This window comes from Moschus berezovskii, chromosome 7, assembly GCF_049115385.1.
Source record: "Moschus berezovskii isolate FMDL1 chromosome 7, NW_MosBer_1.0, whole genome shotgun sequence".
Lineage (NCBI taxonomy): Eukaryota > Metazoa > Chordata > Mammalia > Artiodactyla > Moschidae > Moschus > Moschus berezovskii.
In genome coordinates, this window is record NC_142466.1 from 37,668,548 (window position 1) to 37,695,079 (window position 26,532).

Here is a 26,532-nt window from a genome sequence, read left to right on the forward strand (position 1 = left end):
TGCCTGCTGACCCTTACCAGTGTGAAGGAAGAGAGTAAAAGACAGCAAGGCACTTCATCCCTGACTGGCACTTTTGTAACATGGTTTTTTACTCTGAGCCTGGCTCATGCTTAAATGCGACAGTCACTTAGGGTTCCTTCTTGGGTTCCTGGGAGACCCTACTAGAGATATTTGACCGGGTGTTCCATGACAGATGGTGGATTTTTCATCTGACTGACTCTTCTTCCCTTTGGCTACAGTTTCTCAACATTCTGCTCCATAAATTCTTGTTTTTGGGCACCATCATTCCCTATGGGTACTCTTGGGTAGGTTTCAAGGTGGCTCCAGCCTGGCTTTCTCGTGTGTGTGAGTGTGTGTATGCATGTGTGTGTGTGTGGTCCCCTCTGATCTGTGCCGTGACAGAGTCAGGCTGTCAAACAGTTCTCAACATAATAACAGTTTTCTCTTGTTTCACTCTCAGAGCAGTTAAAGAGCCTTGTCCTTAACCTCCTGATAGAGCTAAACACAAGGTACTTACTGCATCCTTCCTTAAAACGCGTGGCACAGCTCTTCTGACTTATGGTCATAGGTTGAAGATCTACGTGGGGATTTATAGCACTAAAAAAGCAAAGCAACCTCCTCTTAAGTCTTTGTTAATCTCTAACAGCCCAGCTTTTTATGCCCTAAAGTGTACAGATTCTAATTCCAGACTGCTTCAATTTCTGCTTTATGGTCTTCTCATAACACCCTTTGGTATAAGATATAATTATAGCATCTCATGATATAATTAATGCTATCAGATGCTATCTTATGATACTATAGGATAACATCATAGCATCTCAACCATAATTTCCATTTTCATATATGTTACACTGAGTATAAAATTTGGGGTTCATAATTTCTTTCACAAGTTATCTGCTCACTCTGTTTCCTAGAAGCTAATAGCCTTTTTTTCTTTTGATTTTTGAAATCCAATAATTTAATCAAGATTTGTCTGGGTGTTAGTTTTGTTTCTAGTTTTTCATATACCTCTGATTTATAGAAGCAGATTTCTTTATCTCTTCATAATTTCTTTGATTATTTTTCCTCAGTTATTCCCTTCTGTGTAATTTTTTATAATTATATTGATTTTCTAGTTCAGCCTTAATATGTCTTTAGTCTTATTTCCCTGATCATTTTTATCTACCTATTCTAATCCTCTGAAAACACAGGAAAATTGCATATTCTGCATATTCCTGTCTTCCATTCCATGACTTTGTACAGTATGTAAAATGCTGTTGATGCCTTCATTGTAATAGTTTTCTTTTTTCCTTTTTGGTAGATACTTGTTTCTTCCTTGTATGTATTCTCCCCACTTCCATAAATACAATGAAAAATGAATCTCTTTGAAGAGAAGCTTCAGAAAATATCTTTCTGTTCCCTGCAGTGACAGTCTCATTGGAAGATATTTGTATTCACGCTTCAGGGCACACATTTTCTTTCAGACTGTGGTATTCTATTCCTGTGACCTTTTTTTCCTCAGAGTTCTCGGTGAGAATTCTGCTTGTGCAAAAGGGGGATGAGATGGATTTTTATACAAATAGTTCAGAAACTGCAAGGCAAAAGGATGGAGAAAGTTTAAATTTACAAGTCAGTTTCACTTGTAGATTAATAGAATATAGAGGAAACCAGGAAAACAGGATGAAGAACATTGTGTGTCTGTACGGACAGATTATTTTCTGTGCGTGTTGTGGAGTTGGTTGGGGTTGTATGTGGATGCATGTGTGTGCATAGTGTGATTTCATTGCATGTATATGATTCTGTGTGGTGTATGCTCCCAGCTTGGTGTGATGCCTGGCGCTTGATTGGTTTTTTTTTTTTTTCTTTTCAATTTTTTAATTATTTTCAATTCCAACTGGTTTTTGGAATCACCAGTTGGAGTCCAGATGTACCTTCTGACTGCCTCCTTTTAATGAAAGACAGTGTTTGGATTTTACTGATGTTTCATCTGACAGACCAAACAAGATATTCCCTCACATGTGGAGATACAGCTGCCCTGCCTTCAATCTGGTCATATTCAGACCATTCCTCATAGTAGTTCCTCCAAGTTACTGGTATAAGGACTTGTCTTCTTCCATGGTTTCCAGTTTTGTTTTAGTGTTTTCTCTGTTGTTACATTTTAATTAGTCTTTCTAAAAGGGAATCAATAAGATAGAAGTGGGAGGAAAGAGGAGTTAGACACCTATATTAAAATCGCCATTTAGTACAAAAGTATCATAACAAAACTTAACTTGCAGAGTATCAGATTGATCATTTCAATCAGAGGTCTCTAGATTTTTTATTGAATATCCTCATTGGTTAAAAAAAAAACAACAAACTATGTCAATCTATCAAGCGATCAATAGATCTATAACCTATTCCTTTCTCCTTCCTTTTTTCTACCTGTATTTATGTATGCTATATGATGTATTAGGCATCATGTTTTATATATTTATTATATATACAAAGTTAATATATGAATTTATATGTGTGTATATAAAACAAAATGAGATTTAAAAATATATTTTATTATGAACTTGATTACATTCTTCCAGAAACCTCTGCAGTAAAGGTACTTCATCTTGGAGACCACTGATAACAGGTCTTATTGTAGTTCTCATTCATTTAGTAAATATTTGAATGCCTACTATGGTCAGCACTGTGCTCAGAAAAGCATGATACTTATCTAGCCATTTTATGGCTATTTCACAATTCAAAAGGTGTATCAGTGACTTTGAATTTCAGCATTAACTGTATTGTACTACATTTTCAACTTTCCGAATTTTTCCTTTTAAAATTTTATGTATTTTAAAAATTAAGCTGTTATAACCTGCATTTATTTATTCAGAAATATAATTTACTTCACAGGTAAATCTTTGCCATATGAGCCAGTTTCCCATTTGTGAATATCTACTGTGAAAACAGCACTGGTTTTGTTGTGTTTGTGTGTGTGTGTGTGTGTGGCCGCATGGCTTGTGGGTTGTGTTCCCCGATCAGAGATGCCTGAACCTGGGCCATCAGCAGTGAGAACACAAGAGTCCTAACCACTGGACCGCCAGGAAATTCCCAGCATTTTGCTTTGCTAACACACAGAACCTGTCCTCTTGGAAGATGCAGTCATAGACCAAATAATGCTGGAAAACATAAAATTAAATTTCTGATAAGTGCTATGAAGGAGAATTGGTAAAGGGGGCTTTAACTATAGTCATGGGCATCAATAATTTAATTGTGGAAATAACTATTGAGCTAAGCAGTTATGGGCTTTTTCTAAGTGAATGGATTAGAAGCAGTGTGGGCTGGAGAGGACTGTCTAGAGAGTCTAGACTGAAGGAACTGAATTTGCAAAGACCTCATGACTGAAAGGAGTGCTGCAAGTCACAGAAAGGGAAATGATCCTCTGGAGCTGGAGGGCAGAGAAATAGACAAGATGCTGCAGGATGAGGTCAGTGATGCAAGGTGGGGTTGACTCAGGCCATTCTAAACCACACTGAGAATTTGGAGCACATCTTAAGGATTGTTCTATGTAAGGCAGGGTGGGGTGATAGGATCAAATCTGTAGTTTGCAAAGATCACTGGGGCACCCTCAAATGTTTTGTCATTTGTGAACAGGAAAAAGGGAGAATATTTTTTGAAGAGGCAAAGATATAAAAAAGGAAGGTAGTTGTGTCATCTCTCTTTGGAATTTGTCAGCACTCTCAGTGACCACTTTCTTCATAATCTTCTATACCTCTGTGTCCTACCTAGTATTGGTTTCCAAGCTTGACTGTGTTTTCGGATCTCTTGAGAAAAACAGAAGAATATTTTAGAGATAGAGAATCCTGGGCCTCACCCTAAGACCCGCTGGCTTATAATTTCTAGAAGTGAGACTCCATCATTTGTATTGAAACAAATAAAGCACTCCTGCTTGATTCCAGTGCATTGGAGCTAGTGCTGGTCCCCAAACAGGTGTCAGCCCATTCCCTAACTAGGGGAGTACCCATTCCCAATTCTGTTCTCACTGACCAGCAGTAAGCGTGTGTTTCATGGGTTGGCATCCTTTTATTTTTACCATGTCTTGTTCTACCCACAGGTGGATGGCACAAACCTTCAGGGTTTTACCAATCAACAGGCAGTGGAGGTGCTGCGACACACGGGGCAGACTGTGCACCTGACCCTGCTGAGAAGAGGAGCTGAGCGGGGCGCTGAGCTGGCAGCACGGGAGGCCGCCACCAAGGACGCAGCCCTGCCTCCTGGTAACGCAGATGCGAGCAAAGGGGAGGGCACGTGAGGCCGAACTTTCGGTTAGACTCATCAGTTTTTTTCTAATTCTGAAATTATTTAAAGAACAGGTTAGTTGTAACTATTCATAATGAACCAAGTAAAAAAGGATTTTATTTTTTCAAAATTTTTTATTAGAAAACTGAAATTTACAATGTGTTTATATCACTCACTGAGTACATAGCATTTAAAAACAACATCATTACAGAAAGATAACAAAAATACAAAGTTTTAAAACCTACAGGATATGGAAAACATTATCCACTGAGGCCTTAAGTGTAGTAGACTTTACATAAAAAAGAAAAGCAATGAGTATACACGTATACAGCCACTTTAAGATACAATGGGGATTAACTGCAACCAGAGATTTGCCCATTAACTGTAGAAACAACTTCTGAATAAAGCAGATTTCTGTCCTGTTTTCTCAGTCACCACTTCTCGTTTGGAATTATGTGCAGTCATTTCCCTTTCTGTTGTTGCCTTACTTTTGGATGCCATTGATACATTTTCTCTTTAGGGGGAAGTTTGTTCTGCCTAGATTATATATGTGAGCCCTGTAATGTTTCTAAATTGCCCAGCCTTCTCTTGAAGGAATCAGCTTTAAGTCAGTGTTTAGGCTTGACTAGCTCAGTTGGTAGACCATGAGACCCTTATTTCTGCATTTAGAAATGTCATTCATAAGTGTTTGTACATGAACATCTCTGAAAATTACCGAAGTTCGCACGTAGCTCCATGATGTAAGCATTTATTTGTAGAAGTCAGGCTGTTGGTTTGAAAATGTGTTTCATTTCTCAAACTGTTGACCATTTATTCCACACACTACTAATTGCAGACTTGGAAACAGGGAGGCAAATCTCAGGGGAATTTTATCACTTCTTTGTTCCATTAGCAGAACTTTCCTGTAAGTACCTGTGATTGTTGAAAACTTAATATCCAAAAAGTTAGCTCTCATCTAGGTGTTCAAATAAAGTGGAGATTGCAAAAGTCGAGTTGCTTGATTATATTACAGGCCTTAGTGCTAAAATTTTTTTATCTTTAAGATAATTATGAAGAAGATGAAGATTCTTTATCTCTGAGGAGAAACACTAGCATATTACCAATTGAAGAAGAAGGTAAACATGTGGAACCAGGTTATTACGGTATTTATTACTTTTTTTAGAGAAATGACTTTTATAAATGTGTTTCAACCTCTATGGATATATTATAAATTATTAGAAAAATAGCTTTCAAAAAAGAGTGTTAAGTTCTTGTTTATAGATGTGATTAATTGTTCTAGTTGATTAAAATTGTTTATTTATAACTGGCAGATTTTCTTGCTGAGTCTGTCTTCTTCTTTTCTTCATTTTTTTAAAACCAGAACCTTTAGAAATCATTCTGTTACATACATGCTTTTATTTCAGTCCCCTTATTTCTTAAGATAGAACCAATATGTCTCTTATTGAACAGGCAACAGTGAAGTGTTAAAGCATTTAAAAAATACCAGGCTCCTCCGTCCATGGGATTTTCCAGGCAAGAGTACTGAAGTGGGGTGCCATTGCCTTCTCTGAAACATAAAAAATGAATCTTTAAAGCTTAAACTCTTAAATGAAAGTATGCCTATTTTGGGGGCTTTTTCCTCCAATTTTTTTTTTTTTAATTTTAAATTTTGAAAGGAGTTATACAGAGAAGTTATTAAGCCTTTCTGAGATTTCTGTCTCTGTACTTCTAGAATTCATCACACTGCTTAAAGAAATTTTAAGGCAGCATTGTTACACATAATTATGTAAGCATGTTGCTGCTGTCTTTCTAGGCTGGGTGGTCCATGCTTCCTTGACCTGTCATATTGCTTTAGATGTTTGACGAGTTAAATCCACTGAACAAAGCCCAAGAGAGATGTCTTTATGAGAATTCTGCCCTTCACTAAATAGTTATATTGAAGCACTGCAGTTCGTTAAAACATTTGCTCCTTCATTGTTAAATATTTTTCTTGCTGAAAATTGTGATTTAGCTTTTTTGTTTTAAGTGAATATTTGTGTTCACAGTGATATCCCAAGAGTGAGATATATAGGATTCTCAGGTGTTAATCACAGTCTGTGATTTTTACACTAGTAAGTGTAGGAATTATTTAGGATAAAGTGAATATAGCAAGTACTTTGTTGTTCAGTCGCTCTGTCGTGTCTGACTCTTTGTGACCCCCTGACTCTTTGTGACCTCATAGACTGTAGCACGCCAGGTTTCCCTGTCCTTCACTATCTCTTGTAGTTTGCTCAAACTCATATCCATTGAGTTGATGATGCCATCCAACCATCTCATCCTCTGTCACCTCTTTATTGTCCTGCCCCCAATCTTTCCCAGCACCAGGGTCTTTTCCAGTGAGTTGGCTGTTTGCATCAGGTGGCGAAAGTATTGGAGCTTCAGCATTAGCCCTTCCAATGGATATTCAGGGTTAATTTCCTTTAGGATTGACTGGTTGCTGTCCAAGGTACTCTCAAGAGTTTTCTCCAGCACTACAGTTTCTGGAAAAGGATAAAAAATGTTCAAAGCATGAAACTTGAGATAGTAGATGGAGTGAGTGTAGTGGATGGTCTTAAAGGCTCAACCGTCTGTTTTACTTTGGTGATGTGCATTGAGAATGAGAGGGTCCAGACTTGGGATCAGGAGTCCCACAATCTTTTTAAAATAAAGGAAAAACCATCTAAATGATTCTAATGCATCTACTCAAGTGCTGGTCCTCAGAAAAGGGATCAAATATTGTTGAGCCTCATCCACAGAAATTTGACTCATTGTGTGAGCCTGAGCAAGTTATTTGACTTCTCAGTAACATCAGAAGTTTGGACTTTAGGGTTTTTTAAATATGCCTGGAATCTCATCTTGGGGCATTTGGGAAACGGGGAACATGGAGGGTTTTTGTGATTGTAGACTGGTTGAATGAATACAAATCTTTCATTATTAGCTTACAGATTCCCTACTTTCTTTATTGAGAATCTCACCCTCCTTGAATCACTGCTCACTGATCACTTGCGTAACCACTGCAGAATCAGAGAAATGGGTTATGGGAGGAGGTGGGACTGAACTGACCCTCTGTTTTTAACTCTCATCAGGTTGAAATGTTTCCTATAATCTGTGTTCACTCCTGCACTTTTATCCTCTTAGCACTGAATACGCTTTTGAAGAGAAAACACTCATTTTGGGGGACTAGTCTCCAGATTTTTAAAGAAATGTATAGTTTACTGTTTCTAGTTTCTCAAAGAGAAAGCCGAATATTATTTAAAGCATAAAAAACCTGGACTAGGCCTGGAGTGAAAACTCATTCATTCCACTAACAAGGAGGCAGTTAATGAGACATCTGAATTTTAGAATACTCTTTAAATTTGATAATTGAATGCTAAAAGTGATGTTTAAAATCTAATTTAGGGAGTAGTGCCTTGTAAAGATTTTTTTAAAAGAGAACCTTTATGAGTAAGAAATATGATGGCATGGAAATCCTTGAATATGACTTGAAAATTATCCTCAACCAGTTTATTTTGTTTTAATTTAGTATTGTTTAGACGAGTTGACTCACTGGAAAAGACTCTGATGCTGGGAAGGGTTGGGGGCGGAAGGAGAAGGGGACGACAGAGAATGAGATGGCTGGATGGCATCACCGACTCTGTGGACATGAGTTTGAGTGAACTCCGGGAGTTGGTGATGGACAGGGAGGCCTGGCGTGCTGTGATTCATGGGGTCGCGGAGAGTCAGACATGACTGAGTGACTGAACTGAACTGAACATAATTGTTTTGTGAATTTCTTCACAAAATAGATTTCATTTTCCTTTTTTTTATTTTACCAATTAGTATGATTCCTATTATAGGGTTTTAATTTAATGTACATTTTTCATTTGTTTCTTATTTTTTATTTATATTTTCTCATTGTACATGGAGTTGCATATATTATTTGTTAGTTTCTTTTTTCTGAGTCACAGCACGTTCTCTTCTGTGTGTGTATAGAGTATTTATGAACCCTTAATGGGCTTCTTCCTAGCTGCCTAAGGTTACCTGGAGAAGGCCCTGTGGTTAGTGTGCCTTGGGCACATGTGCATGAGTTGGAAAAAGCTCTGTGGTTATTTCATAGCATATTTGTGAGCTTCCCTGGGTGTGTCTAGGATGGAGTTTAGAGATCAGCTTGCATCCTTTTCAGCGAGGCCGCCGATCATTGCTCATGCCTAACTTCCTACCTAACAATATGACAGACAGGTTCTCATCACTGTGTCCCTGGCACAGAACATTGAGACATGGAGATTTTTGTAGTATGTCACTAATTGTCTACTCTTCCATTAGCGTCAGCTGAGAGAGAAGAAATAGAAGATGCTCAACAACAGGAAGCTGCCCTGCTGACCAAGTGGCAAAGGATTATGGGGATTAATTATGAAATAGTGGTATGTTAGCTTCCCTTCCCTAACTTCCTAACTTGTAAACTGTATTTGAACAAGGAGTTTCTGACAATAATAAAGATGACTATTGTAAATAGTCAAAGATGACTATTGTAGAGTCCTAGAGAAGTTGCAAACACCATGGTTTTTTTCAAAGTCCTAAATGTGCTGATTCAGATATTAAAAAATTCAAGTGGGAGAAAGTTGGATAGTAAGTAACCAAAGTGCTTAAAGTACATGAAATGGAAGTTTTAGAACTTATAATTCATCACGCTTTCTGATAGTAGTGTATATTATATAGATAAAAGAAAGAGTTTTTCTGATTCTCATTCCTGGGATTTATGGAAAGAATCAGAATAGAATGACAGGATTTACTTGAAAATAAAACAAAAATCATCATGACCTAGTACAGAATTGTAAAAAGAACTTTTCCCTGTTTCCTCTTAATCATTCTTATGCTCTTACTCTTCTTGAGGGTTTTTAGTTTGCATGCTTTTTTCATTTTACTTATGCCATAGTGAAGATTTTATGTTTATTTAACAACTTGCATACCTAGAGTAGCAGTTGTGATCTGCTATTCTAAAAAGTGTTTTAATGAAGTGGACATTGATTATGAATCTTTAGGTATATACCAGCAAATTTCAGGAATTTCAAAAGGAACAATAAAATACTTGGTTAAGTAAAAATTTTCATATTGCTTATGATATTCAAGTAGCTCTAGATTAAAGGTGATAAAACACAAGAGATAATTATATACAATATTAATAAAAATAACATTTACTAAGTACTTTGTGTCAAGCAGTATTCTCTGTTTCTTTTAATCCTCATTACAGAGTTTTTTTTTAAACACTCAATTTGTGTCAAATAAGATTTGAGTAAGTACAGCTGTGACTACCATTTTAAATTGAGTCAAGAAAGAATACAGCAAAGTCCAGCTTAACTCTGGTTAGTTTAGCATGAAACGAAAGTTGGGAGGTTCCTTTGTGGGGTGGGGTTAACATGACTGGCGTGCATAACTGAGACTGCGCTCCTTTGGGTCATACTTGAGTCGTGAAGAGCACGCTTTCACTAGCCACTCCTCCTCACAGAGGTCAGTGGTCCCCTGACTACCCTCCATCTGGTATCAGCATCTTCAATACCACAGAGTGTCTTGGAAGCTTGCACCTGGCTGCTTCCTCTTGGTTTGTGTTGGTTCAGGAAACTAATAGACATGAATATTCTTTCCAAAGCAAAACGCTAAAGGTTTGCAGCTTTAAAATAAGGTTTTTGAAGCTTTTGTGAGAAATTTGACCTTCTGGGGGGTGAACATAAAATACATTACAGAAAAAGAAAAAAAAAAGAATATTAAAAATTGTGATGATATTTCTTCTTTCAGGTGGCTCATGTGAGCAAGTTCAGTGAGAACAGTGGGTTGGGAATAAGTCTGGAAGCAACAGTAGGCCATCATTTCATTCGATCTGTCCTCCCGGAAGGTCCTGTTGGACACAGTGGGAAGCTTTTCAGTGGAGATGAGCTGTTGGAAGTAAGCAAGCTATTCCATCTTCCCCTTCGTAAATAAAATTCTGAAAAGGCTGTGGGAGACTTAATGTGGTAAACAATTAAGTTCTTATTTTAAGTTCCTCCTCCAAAGGTATTTGAGAGAGATACACAAGTAAAACTTTACTCAGAGCAGAAATTTCCAATATGTATGTACATTGATCATCAGACCTAATTCCATGCATGGTTTTTGTTTGTTTTAGGTCGAGAGAATATAAAAACTGTCTTTACATCTTTTTAAACATTCAAATTTTAGAATAGGTAATATATTCACGTTTCATAATCACATATAAGACAAAGATATACTCCAGTGAGTAGTGTTTTTTTTTTTCTGTCCCAACCCTTCATTAGGTGAAACTGCTTATTATTGGTTCTATGCAATCTTCCAGATATTTTTAGTGAATATATATGAAAATTTGAACTTATTAATTTATCCCACTTTTTAAATGTATTAGTATATAATAAAATACGTGCCATTTTTTATCTTGAATTTTTTCATTTAATGGTAATATATCATTTTAAAACAAGCTTTATTCTTTGGGAACAATTTTATTAATTCTCCCTTTCCAAACTGTTACACAGGCGTATGCAACATGGGTGAAAGCTAGTGATCGTTCTGTGAGTACTTTAGAAAGTCCAGTTCCAGTAAGACTGTAGTGTTGCATGTCAATTATTTTAGGCTACACTATTACAGGTCCAGCCATATATCTGAGCATAGTACAACTATGATCATCCCTTGAGAACAGTTTACATTAATATAATAAAAAATTGCTTTGACAGGAGTAGTCATGTTAGGAAGTGTTCTTTCTTGGTCAACTTTTCTTTTTGCACAGGTGAATGGCATAACTCTACTTGGGGAGAATCACCAGGATGTGGTGACTATTTTAAAAGAGCTGCCTATAGAGGTGACAATGGTGTGCTGTCGTCGAACGGTGCCACCTACTGCCCCGTCAGAGTTGGAGAGCCTGGACTTATGTGACATTGAACTAACAGAAAAGGTATCAGATATGCAGATACAGGAGACTAATCTGAATGGATAATGGGAAGGCTGTATGGCATTTAAATTTTTTTAAGCCTTTTTTTCTCTTACTTGGTACTGATTTCCTCACAAATCCTGTGGCGTATAGGATAGACCTTTGAGTCAGACACACATAGGTTTGAATCAGGCTTGACCCTTACTGTCTCTCTGACCATGGGCAAGTCACTTCATCTCTCTGAATCTCACTTTTCTTGAGGTAAAATGACAGTCATTAGGTATTATTGCAAAATGGGTGCTTCTATATTTTATTCACAGTAGTCCTATGAAATAGACACTTGTCCCCCTTAACAGAGGGAAAACTGAAATGTGAAAATAGTGAATATATAGTACATATCTAGTCAAAGATACTTTTGTATAACCTTCCCAGCTCAATGCTTGTCATGTGGGTGATAAGAATAGGGGAAAAATAAGAAACATAATGCCAAATTCTGTAGAAATGAGTCTAGCACCATACATGTCCAGATATATTTTATGTGATATAAGTGGGATTATTACAGTAAACCAGGTGGACAGATTTGCATCCATGGTCCTACTGTACAATAATTGTTAAAAAAGCAAAGATAGCATTTAAAGTAACATTTCATCATCAAAAACATGTTTTTCCTATCTTATGTTTTCAAGAGATATACAAAACTGAATTAATCTAGATTCACTGTAACATATTTGACTAAAAGAAGCTGATGTTTGAACCCCTATTTTTGTGCCAAGTGCTTTTTAAATATTACCTTACTTAATCCGCAAAAATTCTTTGAGATGGGTAGCTGTGAAGCCCAGGTTAAGAATGCAGCTCAAGGCAACACAAATAAAATAAAAATAACAGAGGACGTCTTCACGCCAAGGCCAGTGTGTCTTCAGATATCATCTTGCCACTGTGCATGTTAATTTATTAATGAAATAATCACGTGCACATCTCATAGGATTTTAGAACCCTTGTTTGCTCAGTGTGCAGAACTTATACATACAGCCATTTCCTCTTGAACGGTTCTAATTTATCATAAGCATTCTTTTTCTTTAATATCAAAAAAGCTTTACATGTCTTTTTCTAACTACAGATGTGATTCAGACACTGATGAAAAAGGTGAAAATCACACAGAATTATGCTGCTAAGATATAATCGCTATATATTTTTATGGAAGCTCTTTGAACCATACATTTTAAGTGCCTATTACAAGTTAGGTTATTTGTAAGTGGCTACCTTAATTTGTAAAGGTTTCCTGATAAACTGTTGCTGCTCATCTGCGAGTGCTATATTCTGGACAGATGCTGGGGATCTCCCTGTTCCTCATAGTGTTGGTATGTACATCTGCGGATCTAGTACATCTGAAATAAGAGCTGTCTGGTCTGTTTATCCAGCCTCACGTAGATCTAGGTGAGTTCATCGGGTCCTCGGAGACAGAGGATCCTGTGCTGACTATGACTGATGTGGGTCGGAATGCAGAGGAAGTTCAAGGACCTTTGGCTATGTGGGAAGCCGACCTTCAGAACATAGAGCTCGAGAAAGGGAGCAAAGGACTTGGTTTTAGCATTTTAGATTACCAGGTAAATATATCCTACTTTTAACAAATTTTTTTAAAAAAAGATAGCAGATGCTAAATGCATATTGTTACTGGCAGAGCAAAAGTAGATAATACTTTCGAGTCATCAAATATGTGTTCTTGTTTCTAGTCTTTCAGAATAATAATTTTTAATAAGATTATTATAAAGCATTTCTTTTGACTGAGTTTTTTGAGCTCTTTTATATTTCAGCTCTTGGAAATTTGAAGACTATGCAGAATACTTTTTAGGAATATTACAGAAATACAGTTTTTCTATTTCTTTGGGGAATATGCCTAAACTGTTTTTATTTCCTTGCTCTTAATGGATGGTTCATATTTGAGTGGTAAGACAGAAACTATCAAATACTCACTTCTTTTGTCTGAAGTGAATGATAGATATATCCTTTTGGATATATTGTAAATTCTCATATTCTTATTTGACTGAACTTAATGAATAACCTTAAATTAGGTCAGGTCAGGTGTAGCCTGGATCCTTGTGCTGTGCTCTGTGCTGAGTTACTGAGGGGATGCTGCTGCTGGTCTGATGAAGTTCAGCTGCTGCTCCTCATTAATTAATACTGAGCTGAAGGCTATCTCAGATGATTCCAGAGAGGTGTATTCTTTCTCAGGCGTGGTTCTGGAGTCTTGTTCTAATATTAAGGTTGCTGTGTATCCAAAAACACTGCATTATCAGCTGCAATATGGCCTCCTTCTGTATTTCTTCATTCCAAAAACAAGCCCTTTCCTCAGAACACACATCTACTGATGTTCCACAATAATAACAGCCTGTCAGTAAACGCTACTGTTAATAATTAATGAATCTCAGATGACAGTTATAAAATTGGACACTTTATCAATAGCTGAAGTCACAATTTTAAATTTACCTATAAAATTTAAAAGATCTACTTGGGAACCATTGAAAGTAGGGATGCCATTGTTTAGGGTGGACTCTTCTTAAACTCTTCAAAATGGAGATAGCCTTCTCCCAGATAATTCACTGGAAGCGTAGTATGGAATTTTTAAAAGACATTTTGAAAAATTTACCCATCCATTACAATGCAGAGAGTGCAACCAGTAATAACATTTTTAAGTGTAGAAAGGAGTTGCCTGCTCTTTGCTTTCTTGTCCTGTCAGGATCCAGTTGATCCAGCAAGCACTGTGATCGTCATTCGTTCTTTGGTGCCCGGTGGAATTGCCGAAAAGGATGGACGACTTCTCCCTGGAGATCGACTCATGTTTGTCAATGATGTTAACTTGGAAAACAGCAGTCTTGAAGAAGCTGTCCAAGCCCTGAAGGGTGCACCATCAGGAACTGTGAGAATAGGAGTTGCCAAGCCTTTGCCTGTAAGAATTCAGATTTTATTGATTTCTTTTTATTTGCAAATAAAAGTGACTTTCAGCCTTTTTGCTTCAGGTATTTTCATGATTGAATCATGACTTTTGATACTTTTCATCAGCATGGTTATTGGTTCAATGAGTGTAAAATTTAATTTTGAGTAATATTTTTTTAAAAGGATAAAGGAAAGAAACAGCCAGGAAGTTCCAAAATCAATTTAAAAGTTAATGTTCTATGGTTCACTTTTAGCTTTTTTTAAATTCAAAAATAAGGTCATGATCAATATAGAAACAAATGTTTTTCAAAGAAATAGGCTTTCAAATATCTATACCAGTAAGTTGACGTATTAGAGAAATTAATAACAACAGCTAACAGTAGAATCTTCAGTTATAAGTGGAAGAAATAGAATCCCTGTCAGAGTGGATTAAGTCCTGGTATTCAGTTGACTTCAAAATATTTGTTGTATAATTACTGCAGAGCAAGAAATTGAACTTTCTAATTTAGGTTCATCAGCCTGTAGCTCTCCTCCTGGGAGGGAATAGCATTCATATTATTAATTACTGCAATATAAAAACAACTAATAAATTCATGCTACATAATGTCATTATGATTATTGGGTACAGTGATTGCCACATAGCACTTATCATTGAATTGCAATGAAATATTAGAGACAGTCTCAATATTTGTGTTTTTTTTTCAGTGTATAAATATATTTTAAGTGAAAAAGACAATATTCTCTTAAATAAACATAAACACATAGATACATATGCATAAACATCGAATAAAAGTCTGTTGACTTTGTCAAAGAGTTTGTTTAGATTGTTGAGCTTGTTGATGTATTTAAAATGTTGAGTAGATTTTTCATGCTCTGCTTTTTGTTCCACAACAAATTTTGGTAACCTGTGAAATGTATTTATGAAAACGGAAGAAAGAAAGAGAAGAAGAAAGATAATATTAAGCAAACCTCAAATTAAACCAGGATTGTAGGAATCAGAACAAGGGTTCAGTATGAAGAGTGTAAGAATGAAGATAGTGCATTTTGGGACTCTACATATTTATTAAGATCAACCATGCATATGGTTCTGGTCTTGCTGTTACACAAATAAAATGGCAAATATGGTCAATACATGCGTTTTATTGCCCTTAAAGGAAAATTGTGCCACTTAACTCAGAAGCGATATATTTTTTCCCCTAGATAGTTCCAAAATAAGTTTCTTTCATGCAAGTATTTAGTATTTCAAATTGAATATGCATTGCAATTGTGATAAATCTCATTTATATGAAGTCAGTTTTACTAAAAATTAGGCTCATATGTGTGGGCAAAGAAGATAAACATTTTTTTTTCTCTGAAATACTTTTGCACATATTGGTGATACAGGGTGATGTAGGCAAGACAATCTAAATGTTTTAGCCTGTTTTTTCTTGATATTGTAAGAAGAATGCTAGGTTTTCCATCACTGTGATCATGTTTATAATTTGTCTTCTCAGGAGAACAATATAAGTGTATTGTATATGTACAGAGTTGGTGGTGTATTTTAAGCCATGCTAAATTAAGAGACTTCATTGAGAGTTTACTAATGTTCTTGTCAAAGAAATTAACATTCTTTAAAATAATCAGGAGTGCAATGTAAGTATATTGTATACATATAGAGTTGGTGGTGATGGTTGTATTTTGAGCCATGCTAAATTGAAAGACTCCGTTGAGAGTTCACTAACTATCCTTGTCAGAGAAATTACATTCTTTAAAGTAATATTCTAGTAAGGAATGACAGAGAGATATTGGTCCTTCTTTTTAATGTTTTCTTTTTCTGGAAATTCTTCTATGTCTTAACACCTAAAATATTTCTGTATTTAGGAGTCATTGTTCAACTCAAGTATTTGGTAGGTGACCAGAAGTGACCAGAAGATTATTATAATGTAAAAAATTGTTGATTTTGATCATCTTTTGGTAAGAAGGGTGAAGAAATTCATAGAAAGGGATTCTCATCCAACAGATGATGTTGGTATTGGGATAAGCATTCTTATTGTGTCTTAAAATATAAAACTGTTCAATATGAATATTATATTTCTTGCTCATCATTTATGTTAAAGTTGTTTGTTTGTGATGACTTTATAACTTGAAAACATTATTTGAAAACGTTACAATTTTTCCTCCCCCCCTTACTTTTTTCTCCCCTCTCCTGTATTTTCCCTTTCCCTCCCTCCGTCCTGTTCTCCCTCTTTTTCATGAACTCATCCTCAAACACTGAGCTTCATTCTCCCTGCAGCTGTCCCCAGAAGAAGGTTATGTTTCTGCTAAGGAGGATTCCTTTCTCTACCCGCCACATTCCTGCGAGGAGGAAGGGCTGGCTGATAAAGGCCTCTTCAGGGCTGACTTGGCTCTGGTTAGTGGCGCCCTGGCTTATCAAGCTTTCGTTCAAAATCTTCTGTGTCTTATTTTTGCTTTTAAAAACATTCTGGTCTTACTGTATTCTTTGTTCATTATGTTTTGGAAAACTTAACATTTTATTTTCAACTTCAGTAGTTCTCACAGTTCAAAATGAGAAGAGAAGCAAACCATTATATACCTGGAAAATGTTGGATTTTTGGGGGAAACTCAGCAGTGTATTGTGTCAACATGTAAAATTAATCTTTACATAATACCAAAAATTATTAGAGCACTTGTTTGCTCTAAACACGTACTTGAGTATCTCTAAGCATTCTCTGTTTTCAGTATTCATTCATAGATCAGTTATTTTAGCTTCCTTTTAATGATGTAACAGTTATATTATTTCATTAGATGTTAATATATGAAAGTCACATACATTGGTTCACTTATGGACTAAGAACACAAAAGCTTCCAAAAGAGGGAATGTTCATGTTTTCTATGAATACATGTTTGTTAACATTATTGATTTACCAGAAGCTTTTACATTAAAATTTTATTTTAACTTGGTCTATATAAAATCATTCACTGTAATAATTACACTTAGGGACCACTGGAGGGCAACTTTGTTGGGTGAATACATGGTTCTTGTTCCTGAAAACCTTACCAGAAACACTGGTCTGGTAGAGGAGCCAGTGTTATGTTAATACTTAATAAAGTATAAAACTAAATACCATATATAAATATGAGTACATTTACACAAGTGTAAAAATTACACATCCTGTTCCTAGTACTTCTACCATTAAAGCCAGGTTCCTGACCTAAAATTGTTTTGGAGGGCTGGGAAGCATCCCTCAGTGTGACTGGAAAGGAATGTTTTAAATACTTGTCTTAGTGGTGTTGGGCTACTGAGGGGTTTCAAACCTGTGAAATTCTCCATTAGTTGTTTGTAACTAATTGTGCACATCTTGCTTTGATTGTAATAATCCTATTATTGAAAGATATGGTTCTTCCTGTTAGTTATTTTTCAATTGCCAGTTCCTAAATCAGCCATTTGGAAAGTTTTGGTGTGTATTGTAATCAGTACAATAATTTCACATTATAATTCCAGGTAACTGGAAAAAAGTATTTTTTTAAATTATAGAAATGTTTAAACTTAGAATTGCTCCATGCCCTTCGTTGTTACCTTTTGCCCTTTCATCAATGAAACAAAATAACCCTCTGTGCTAGCTCCAGTTTGTCTTTGTTCTGTTATAGTGGTTACTTTCTGATGTGTTGAAGAGGGTGAAGAGGTCGGTAGAAAATAGAATAGACCAAAGAATGATACCAGGATGCCCTTTAGTCTTAGTAACAGAACAGAATTCCCATCTGATATTATTGTTTTTATTCCTAGGTGAACACAAACGATGCTGACTTAGCAGATGAATCTGCGTTTGAGTCGCAGTACTCTCCTGATAATGACAGTATCTACTCCACTCAAGCCTCTATTTTATCTCTTCATGGCAGTGCTTGTAGTGATAACCTGAATTATGGTTCCTCCCTTCCATCTTCTCCTCCCAAGGTACAAAGGAAATGCCATTTTATTTACAAGAGAACTTGTTTCCCAGAGATCATTGCTAATGGGATTTTGTGGGAGTGGCATGTTAAAGACCTTATGTTTGTGCAGTCATGACTTCACTCTTAAAGTGCAGTTTCCTTTAGGTAGTGTTAGCTGATATCTTGTAGACTCCAAGGGACTATTTAAATCTGGGTTGTGTGATACAGTGTGATAGATACAAGAGTTCAAAACTTTGATTAGGATTTGCATGTTAGACAAAAATTTTAATGTATTTCTGAAATTGTGTTTTTGGCAGTGTCTACTTTGGAAAAATTACAAGAGTAACTTTATTTTCTGAATGGTTTTAAAACTGATTTCCATGGAAAGTTGGATAGTAAAATAGTCCTTGCATTAGTTTAATATTTATTATCTAAGTTGAACTTAATGCCATCATATATTTTTATATAAAATAATGCCAAAGAATACTTTATGTAAAAAGCACAGTGAATGTCAAAGAATGTTTAAGTCACTGGAGGTGAGTGAAGAATTTAGCTACCGTGTGATATGTCTGTGCCATCGACATTTTAGAAATGGATTACTGTGTAAGTGCCTCACCCAACACCATTCATTTTCTTGGTGACACACTCTATAATGTTTTTTTTCCCTTTATTCAATTTTTTTCTATAACTTTTAATAAGTAACATTTTATAAAGCTTTTTCAGTCTTTTGTGTGAGATGATAGATATATCACTGTTTGAATTTGGATTTCTGATTGCTTATGAAGTGGAACAGGTTTTCATATATTGGCCATCTGGTTTTCATATCCACCAATGGCATCTTCATATCTTTTGGTCATTTTATAATGGTGTTGCTTGTCTTTCTATTGATTTCTTGGACTCGTTTATATTTCCTAGAAATTTAATAAACAGAGCAATTCAGTATATATTTATTTATGAATGTGTATGTGAGTGTGTATATTTTGAAAATCTGAAAATGTGTAGGAATGATTCCTTTTCACTTCAGGAAAAAAGTTATTCTTGGAGAAAAAAAATAAGCATGGGAAGTTAGTTATATCTATAATATCAGTACATTATATCCTTTTAAGAAGAAAGAGAATTTGAAGAAAATATGCCAAAATATTACCGTATGTTAAATCTGGGCAAAATGTTCATATGTGGATATATTTTCCTTATTTTTCCATGTTGGAAATATATTGTAAATAAACATAATCATTATGGTAAAAGATTGGATAATAATTTTTTTTAATATATGAAATATATATTTTCCACATAAATCCAGTGGGAAGGGAATCTGTATTTATGAGTCAGTTGGAAAGTAGAATTTCAATAGGCCTTGGACAATTTTCTTCCTTTTCTGATTAACAAGAAATTTTTTGGCCAGAACATTTTCAAAGCATTTTCTTCATGTTCACGGTGCACCTGTTATCCTTGCACACGATGCTGGGCAATCCCCTTGAATTGGTTTGCAAGGTATAATCTTGAATGGAGCAGCTGCTCCTCTCTCACCACACCTGAGACTCTCTGACTGAGTCCTGTCTGGAACATATTCCTTCTTTAGTGGCCTCAGGGCTGGAAGCTGAGTTCATCTCCTAATGGAATCTTCTGATCTGCTGCATAGCATACTCGTTCTTGCCAGTGGGACATATTGCATTGTTTAACTTAGTAATTGTTACTTAAAGGGATTACACAATGTGCATACTGAGAAGCATATATTTTACAGGGCAAATGCTGGCTATGCGCAGCACAACATATTGGCTCACTGAAGTTTGTTTGCCTTTTTTTTTTTTTCCAAGGCAATTTACTCTTTTGTTGAAGCAAATTTTGGCAAGCTGGCCTATCAACTGAAATATTTAAACTACAAAACAACAAAGGAGACACTAATGAGGGTGTTTTAAAACGCATTGTGAAACTCCTGTATGATTTCAGTTTTCTTAGAAAGTAGGACTGTTTGTGTATCGTGGTGCATCTTTGCCACTTTTTTGGTTTGTTTTTGTTTTGTGGCATTTTTTTAGTACTAAGATATTTTGCTGGAAAATTGAAACAGTTAGATTGTTCATCTTCCTATTTCTTTACACTAAATTTATTTAAAAAAGACAGAGAGGCAATCTGTTACAGAATTTAGAGTCAATCATTTTTCTTAAAGAAAATTGAGCTCATTTAGGGATTCTTTAATTGATAAAATCTTACCACATGTGATCTTTAAGAAAAAGAGAAACCTCCATACAGATTTGAAAGAAGGATAAAAGAGTGAGAGGGTCTCAGTGATTCCTCAGATTTTTTATTTTGCTAATTATGTAATAATCTCGTAGCCTTAAATGGTGACTGGAAATGCACAAATAAGTTTACCTGTTTTCTTAACCCTGATGAGAAGGCTTTCTCCTTTGCCAGGCATGCTGCTGGAACCTCCAAGAGCTGATCACCCAGAACAGGGTCTTATTATAGAGGGAGGCTTTCTTCCTAAGGTCAGAGCCTGGACCTAGACCACTGCTTAGCATAGCACTGTAGGCATACATTGAAGCTCCTCTGCACAGAATTCGTCCATTTGGGGAATCATTCTGTCTTTTTTTTTTTTTTTTAAATAAAGGAGTTGTGTTTGCTTAATTTAATTAATAATCATTTAGGGACTTAGGGGAAAAATCATTACTCAATAATCTGAAAAATACAGCCATTTCCAGTGATATTTGTATTAATAGAGTCAGGTCACTGAAAGGTGGACCCGAAAGGCGAGAAGCTAGTGGGTTTTCTCATTCTTCTAGGTTTTAATTTTTTCATTAGTATTTTTATCTTCTTTTCCTTCTCACCTCCAAAGACGTAATAGAATGAAGAAATAATTGTTTTAGAAACTTACTAAATACTTGTACACTTTTGTTTTAAAGCTCAATATGGTTTTGTTTGGGAAGATACTTTTTCTCTATTTGACTTAATAGTCCAATCAATAAAGATTCAGCAGCTGTGTAATGCATTTCCTCTTCTTCTTCTTATGCATGCCCCGTGCCCATGTCCCACACTCCCTAGTGCACCAGTAGTCTCTCTTCTTGCTCCAGGGATGAACAGATTACCAGTTTGGTGCATGTCCTGCATTCCTGAATGCTGGTCCCCCAGAAATGCGGTTGATTCTAGTGCAAGTTGAACTTGTTTGTCACCATAGAAACCCCTCTTCATCCCTTACAAATCAAACAAAACCAATGGATTCCATGATTAAAAAAAAAAAAACCCTACATATTTGTAGGAATAAATCTCCACTAGTGTCATTCTGTAGCATAAAATATTGCTACCTTCACAGTCACAGGTATGTTTTCAATCTTGATACCAGTTTTTATTGTGGAGAAAGGGTTAGTCTCAAAAACTGATTACATCACTATAATCAAGATGATGAGAGTGATTGTGGAAATCTTAGTGACAAAAACTGCAAGCTATTAAAGGTACGAGAGATGTTACCTTCTCTCTCAGCAGGGTGAGAGTACAGATAGTAAAGGGAGTGTACCTTATCTCAGAAAGAGTGGGAGTGCAATGCAAGTTGGAGCAGCTGTCCTTGCGGTGTATTTTTCTAAAGTATAGAAAGATTTCTGTGGTAGACTGATTATTGAAAAAAAGCAGTTTGTGTCCTCTGAATGCTCAAGTTTTTATCTTGTCTATGTAAATATATTCTCTGGGTAAATAATGTGCCTAAGTATAACATTCATATGCATTATACTATATATTCAAGTATAATTGTCATTTTCATTTAACCTTCCCCCCATTTTCCCTAAGAACATAAATGTGTCAAGTGGAGGTAGCTCTTAAGGTGGATTTTTGAAAGATTCCAGTTTAGATACCAAGTTGTACTGGGAAATTGTGGTTATTTTTGGACATCTTATGAGGGAAGAGCTGCTTTTCTTTTAGATCCATAAGACTTTTAAAAATAAAACTCAGTTGTTGTTCAGCAACCAGAAATGTTTCTGAAGTAGGCGTGTGTTGTCTGCTGTGTTGATGAGCTCTTTCTTTCATATGTGTCAGTGTTAACTCCTTCATGAATAATGCATGGAGATTTGTGTTACGTGGTTTATAGGAAACCCCAGCTAACAAGGGCAACTTGACCTCTTTTTCCGGTGGAAAGTAGTTTTGATTGCCACCTTTATTTGAGGAGTGGTAAGGATGATCTCTGCTAATTATTATAATTAATTTAGAAATACAGAAGCTAACCACTATTCTAGTAAGTACTTTGTGTTGTATTTTTTTTTTTTCCTGTAAGACTAAAAGTTGGTTGTATGAGCCAGGTTATTGTTTAGGTTTTGGGAGTGTGGAGGATGATACTTTTCTATCCTTTGTTTCTGAGAATTTTAAAGATATTAGTTTCTTGTGTGATTTTGCCACTTGCCTCAATTCTTTATACCAGGAATGTTTGATAATTCCAGAGAGACAGAAATTGATTGAACAAGACAAGTGTAATAAATTGTGTTGAAGCCATTGATCACCAATTTAGAAAATAAAGATGAAAAGGATGCATATCTCACACCAAACTCTGAAAAATAAATCTAGATGGGTTAAAACTGTATCTGAAAACAAACCATTTATAAAGTTGGAGAAAAATACTAAAAAGTATCTCATTTATTCTGTGCAGAAGGAGGACTTATTAAGCAGTATATAAAACCAGAAGCATAAAGAATTTGACTAGTCTGATTGCATAAATAATTTAAATAAAGCATTGCATAATTCTTGATTACATAAAGCGTTAACTTCTGCACGTTTAAAAGACAATTGACAACCTTGGAAATACTTGCAGCATATATCACAATGTATGTCAATGAAAATGTATGTCAGTGTATGTCAATGACGACATATTTACTGACATTGAGAATCTCTCATGTTGAGGTATAAAGATACCTCAAAAAATCAAGTAGGAATATACTATTTAGTATTTAGTTTTAAGTTTTAAAAATGGATATGAATATGTGCATATGTGTGCATGTGTATTTATATATTATACAGATACAGAAAAAACTGATGAATAAACACCCAACTAATGCCAGCCATTTATTTCTCCTGAGGAAAGGAATAGCAGAATTAGCAGTGAAGGAAGACTTTCATACTATAATCTGTGTGCAGTATGGTCCAAATGATTTTTGATAGTAATATATTCATACACTGATTTTATACTTTAAAAACATCAGTGAAAGGATTGAAGGAACATTTGATGCATTTATTCAACAGCAATTCAGTGGGACACTACTTGTCCAAAGCACAGAAGTGATACAATATATGTGTTGTAAGTAGATAATATATATTTATGTAGAGCTGTAGAATTTTAGAATTTCATGGAATTCTAGAAATTATTTTGCATAAAGCCTAGATCAAACCAGTCAATCCTAAAGGAAATCAATCCTAAACATTCACTGGAAGGACTGATGCTGAAGCTGAAACTCCAAAACTTTGGCCTCCTGATGCGAGGAACCCACCTATTAGAAAAGACCCTGATTCTGGGAAAGATTGAAGGCAGGAGGAGAAGGGGACGACAGAGGGTGAGATGGTTGGATGGCATCACCAACTCGTTGGACATGAGTTTGAGCAAGCTCTGGGAGTTGGTGATGGACAAGGAAGCCTAGCGTGCTGCAGTCCATGGGGTCGCAAAGAGTCAGACTCGACTGAGTGACTCAGCAACAACACAGAGAAGTTCTGTGATGTTATCATCAATAAAGGTCCTGGATTGGAATCTACATCTTTGGACATCTTTTCTTAGTACCATTCCTTCTGCTGCAGCTTGCAGAGTACTTAAGAAAAAATTCCCTATAAAAATATGGATTGTGTGACTTTCTGTTTGATTACATAAATACCTACAAATCCCTATCCAAATAATTTTTTCTTGGAGGTTCTTATAAGTAGAAACCACATTCTTTATATTCTGAATCTTAGAACTAATAAGAATTTCAGATAGATTGGAAATGAACTACTTTTTAAATGAGATTTAGAAATACAAGTGATTTACTTTCCTTTGGAACTCTGAATACTTTTATTTGTGAGTATAACAAAATATTGTATCTTAATAAGCTTAAGTACTAGTATATTGTAGTAGTATGACTCAGTAGTAGATGTGTGTTTTGCAGGAATAGAATACATATTTATAAAAACAAACACATGCAACATATAAGCTGAGCAGTGAGTTTGTACATCTGCTAATACTTTTTGAGTAATAATTATGTTGCATTTGTTTTTCAAAATAGTTGTTCATTAAGATCTTAGGAAATGCATTGATAGAATTCTGGCCATAATTTTTATTTTTGTTCTTTAATTATCAGGATATTACTGAAAATTCCTCAGATTCAGTACTTGATCTGCAGATGTCCTTGGAGGAGCTATATGCTCAAAATCTCTTGCAAAGACAGGATGAGAGTTCACCTTCAATGGACTTGAGCATGGGGCCGGCTTCTGGGTTTACCATGAATGACTATACACCTGCAAATGCTATGGAACAGCACTATGAATGTGACAGCATAAGAGCATGGACTGAATCTCACCTATCAAATGAAGTTATATCAAGTGCAGAGCTGAATTCTCCTGTGCTGACTGATTCGACTGGAAAGGTGACATTCTAAAGATACAGTTTGTGTATGGTGGTGAGGTTGGGAGCAGTGAAGGGTTAGATTACTCTGGCTTCTCTCTCCATTTGGAGCTAGTGCTCTCCTAAGGCTCAGGTTTTCAAAAGACAACCTATGAACTTGTTCTGTAAGTTCTTGCTGAATAAAGCACAACCAGCTAGAGAATATGGGTGATGTTGAAATCATACTCCAAAGTCTAGTTTTCCTTTCCACGTGACGTATTTTTATTTTCTGACAGGGCTCCAAGCTCTTAATTCCACAAGGTTCCCTGGCCTCTCCTGCTGAGTATGTCATGCTCCAAAATACACCCAGAGAATCTTTCGAGAGGACTATTGAGATCGCAAAAGGCAATTCTAGCTTGGGTAAGTTTCTTTTCCACATACACCTTCTGTCCTAACCCCCTTGCCAAGAGGAAATGTTGAACATAGAGTCAATACTTTTAAATGTAGATAGGAAAATAGATGTGATAAACTTTACCATAGTTTTAATGTTTATTCTTTTTGTACTCACTTTTGTTATCTGAAATGGTTAACAGGTTTACTTCAGACTACCTTAAATCCCTCACTCTCTTATTAATTATCTAAAAGTATTCACAAGCCTCATTTCCATTCAAGTGAAAGATATACAAATTGTGTATGAGACAGAAAGGAAAAGAAAGGAATTCTTAGAAAATGAGAAGTCAACGACTTGAAATTCTAAATTCTTTGGAAAAGTAAATTATTAATTCCTTTGAATGGTACAAGTTACGTGTACGTTAGTTTGTATTTAATTTCTTTCATTCACTGAAATAAAGACTAAAAAGACAGTCAGGTGTGCCATTACCAAAGCATTAATGCAATTCTTCAACAGTCCTTCCCAGGTGTGAGGGTTTTCCACCCATAAAAGATTGTGACATTAAAAAATCTCAAATCTTCTGATTTGGGCAAAGAAGACTGCCTGTAGAAATAAAATCCTAATTACACTAGCTAAAATTATTTCAAGGCAGCTCACATTTATACTTCTTTTGACTTAGACAGTGACATGATTCAGCTCTGTGTTTAGTGCTCAGTACTGAAAATAGGCTCAAGAATCATTTCCCCCAGAAGCCTGATTTTGGTCTAAGACTCTATGGTTAGCTCTGTGTCAGAGGGCTTCTTTCTCTTAGGATATAACCAGCCAGTATCTTTATGATGGTATCTATGGTGGGATTTGGTTTCCTTGTTATATTTGGGACTTGGCAGAGGAGTCGAGCAGCAACACCACTGTAGCTGGTGATTGGGATTCCAATCTGTCTCCTAGACTTTGTTCCATTTGGTGGTGGCTGGGTCCTACCAATAGTAGCTAAAGTGAGAATTGTAGCAGAGAATTTCTTGTTGGTTATAATATCTCTTATATATTACATTTAATAGAATGATACAAAACTTAAGCTACAGAACTTTCTCTAATCATTAATTATAGGATATGTACTGTAGACAGCTAACTGTGTCAGAATTATTTCATCTGGTAATTCAGTGTTTGTGAGAGCATGTTACTTGAAACACTAGTTCTGTAGGATGTTAACAGAAGTTATACTTGGGTTCCAAGTTTGGGAGGTGATAAACTTAAGGAGACAGGTGTTTCTGTTAGCATCACTCAGTAGCTTTGCACTTATGCCTTGTGTATCTGTAAGAACATGTTCCAAGATGCGGCATTTCTCACACATCTTTGGCCAAAGAACCCATTTTTAAAATGAACTCATAGGACAGAAATTTTGCAGAGCCTGTATGAGAAACCCTCTTCTAGCTTATGTATTTACTCAACTCTCAAACATTCTTTATTCTGGCCACTATTCTAGACACCATGATATAATTGTTTTCTTCAAGGAGCGTGAGTTTAGGAGAGTAGACTGACCGACTTATAGAACCCTCATTGCATTAACATATCATACCTGCTATGAGTGACATTCACATAAAGAACACTGAAGGCTTAAAT

At 35.7% G+C, this 26,532-nt stretch overlaps 1 protein-coding gene across 10 annotated transcripts in view; it reads left to right on the forward strand.

Annotated features, from left to right (window-relative positions):
* Positions 1 to 26,532, forward strand: part of MPDZ (multiple PDZ domain crumbs cell polarity complex component) — a 186,153-nt gene that overhangs the window by 74,199 nt on the left and 85,422 nt on the right. For 6 of the 10 annotated variants that reach the window (XM_055428220.2, XM_055428226.2, XM_055428227.2 and 3 more), the window contains exons 11-21: positions 4,067 to 4,229; positions 5,295 to 5,393; positions 8,551 to 8,648; positions 10,018 to 10,164; positions 11,012 to 11,176; positions 12,571 to 12,756; positions 13,887 to 14,096; positions 16,356 to 16,472; positions 17,847 to 18,014; positions 24,283 to 24,567; positions 24,821 to 24,944. In XM_055428220.2, the coding sequence (XP_055284195.2) occupies positions 4,067 to 4,229; positions 5,295 to 5,393; positions 8,551 to 8,648; positions 10,018 to 10,164; positions 11,012 to 11,176; positions 12,571 to 12,756; positions 13,887 to 14,096; positions 16,356 to 16,472; positions 17,847 to 18,014; positions 24,283 to 24,567; positions 24,821 to 24,944 (1,762 nt within the window). The remainder of the gene's footprint in view (positions 1 to 4,066; positions 4,230 to 5,294; positions 5,394 to 8,550; positions 8,649 to 10,017; positions 10,165 to 11,011; positions 11,177 to 12,570; positions 12,757 to 13,886; positions 14,097 to 16,355; positions 16,473 to 17,846; positions 18,015 to 24,282; positions 24,568 to 24,820; positions 24,945 to 26,532) is intronic. The other 4 variants (XM_088837899.1, XM_055428225.2, XM_055428223.2 and 1 more) reach the window with 3 other exon arrangements.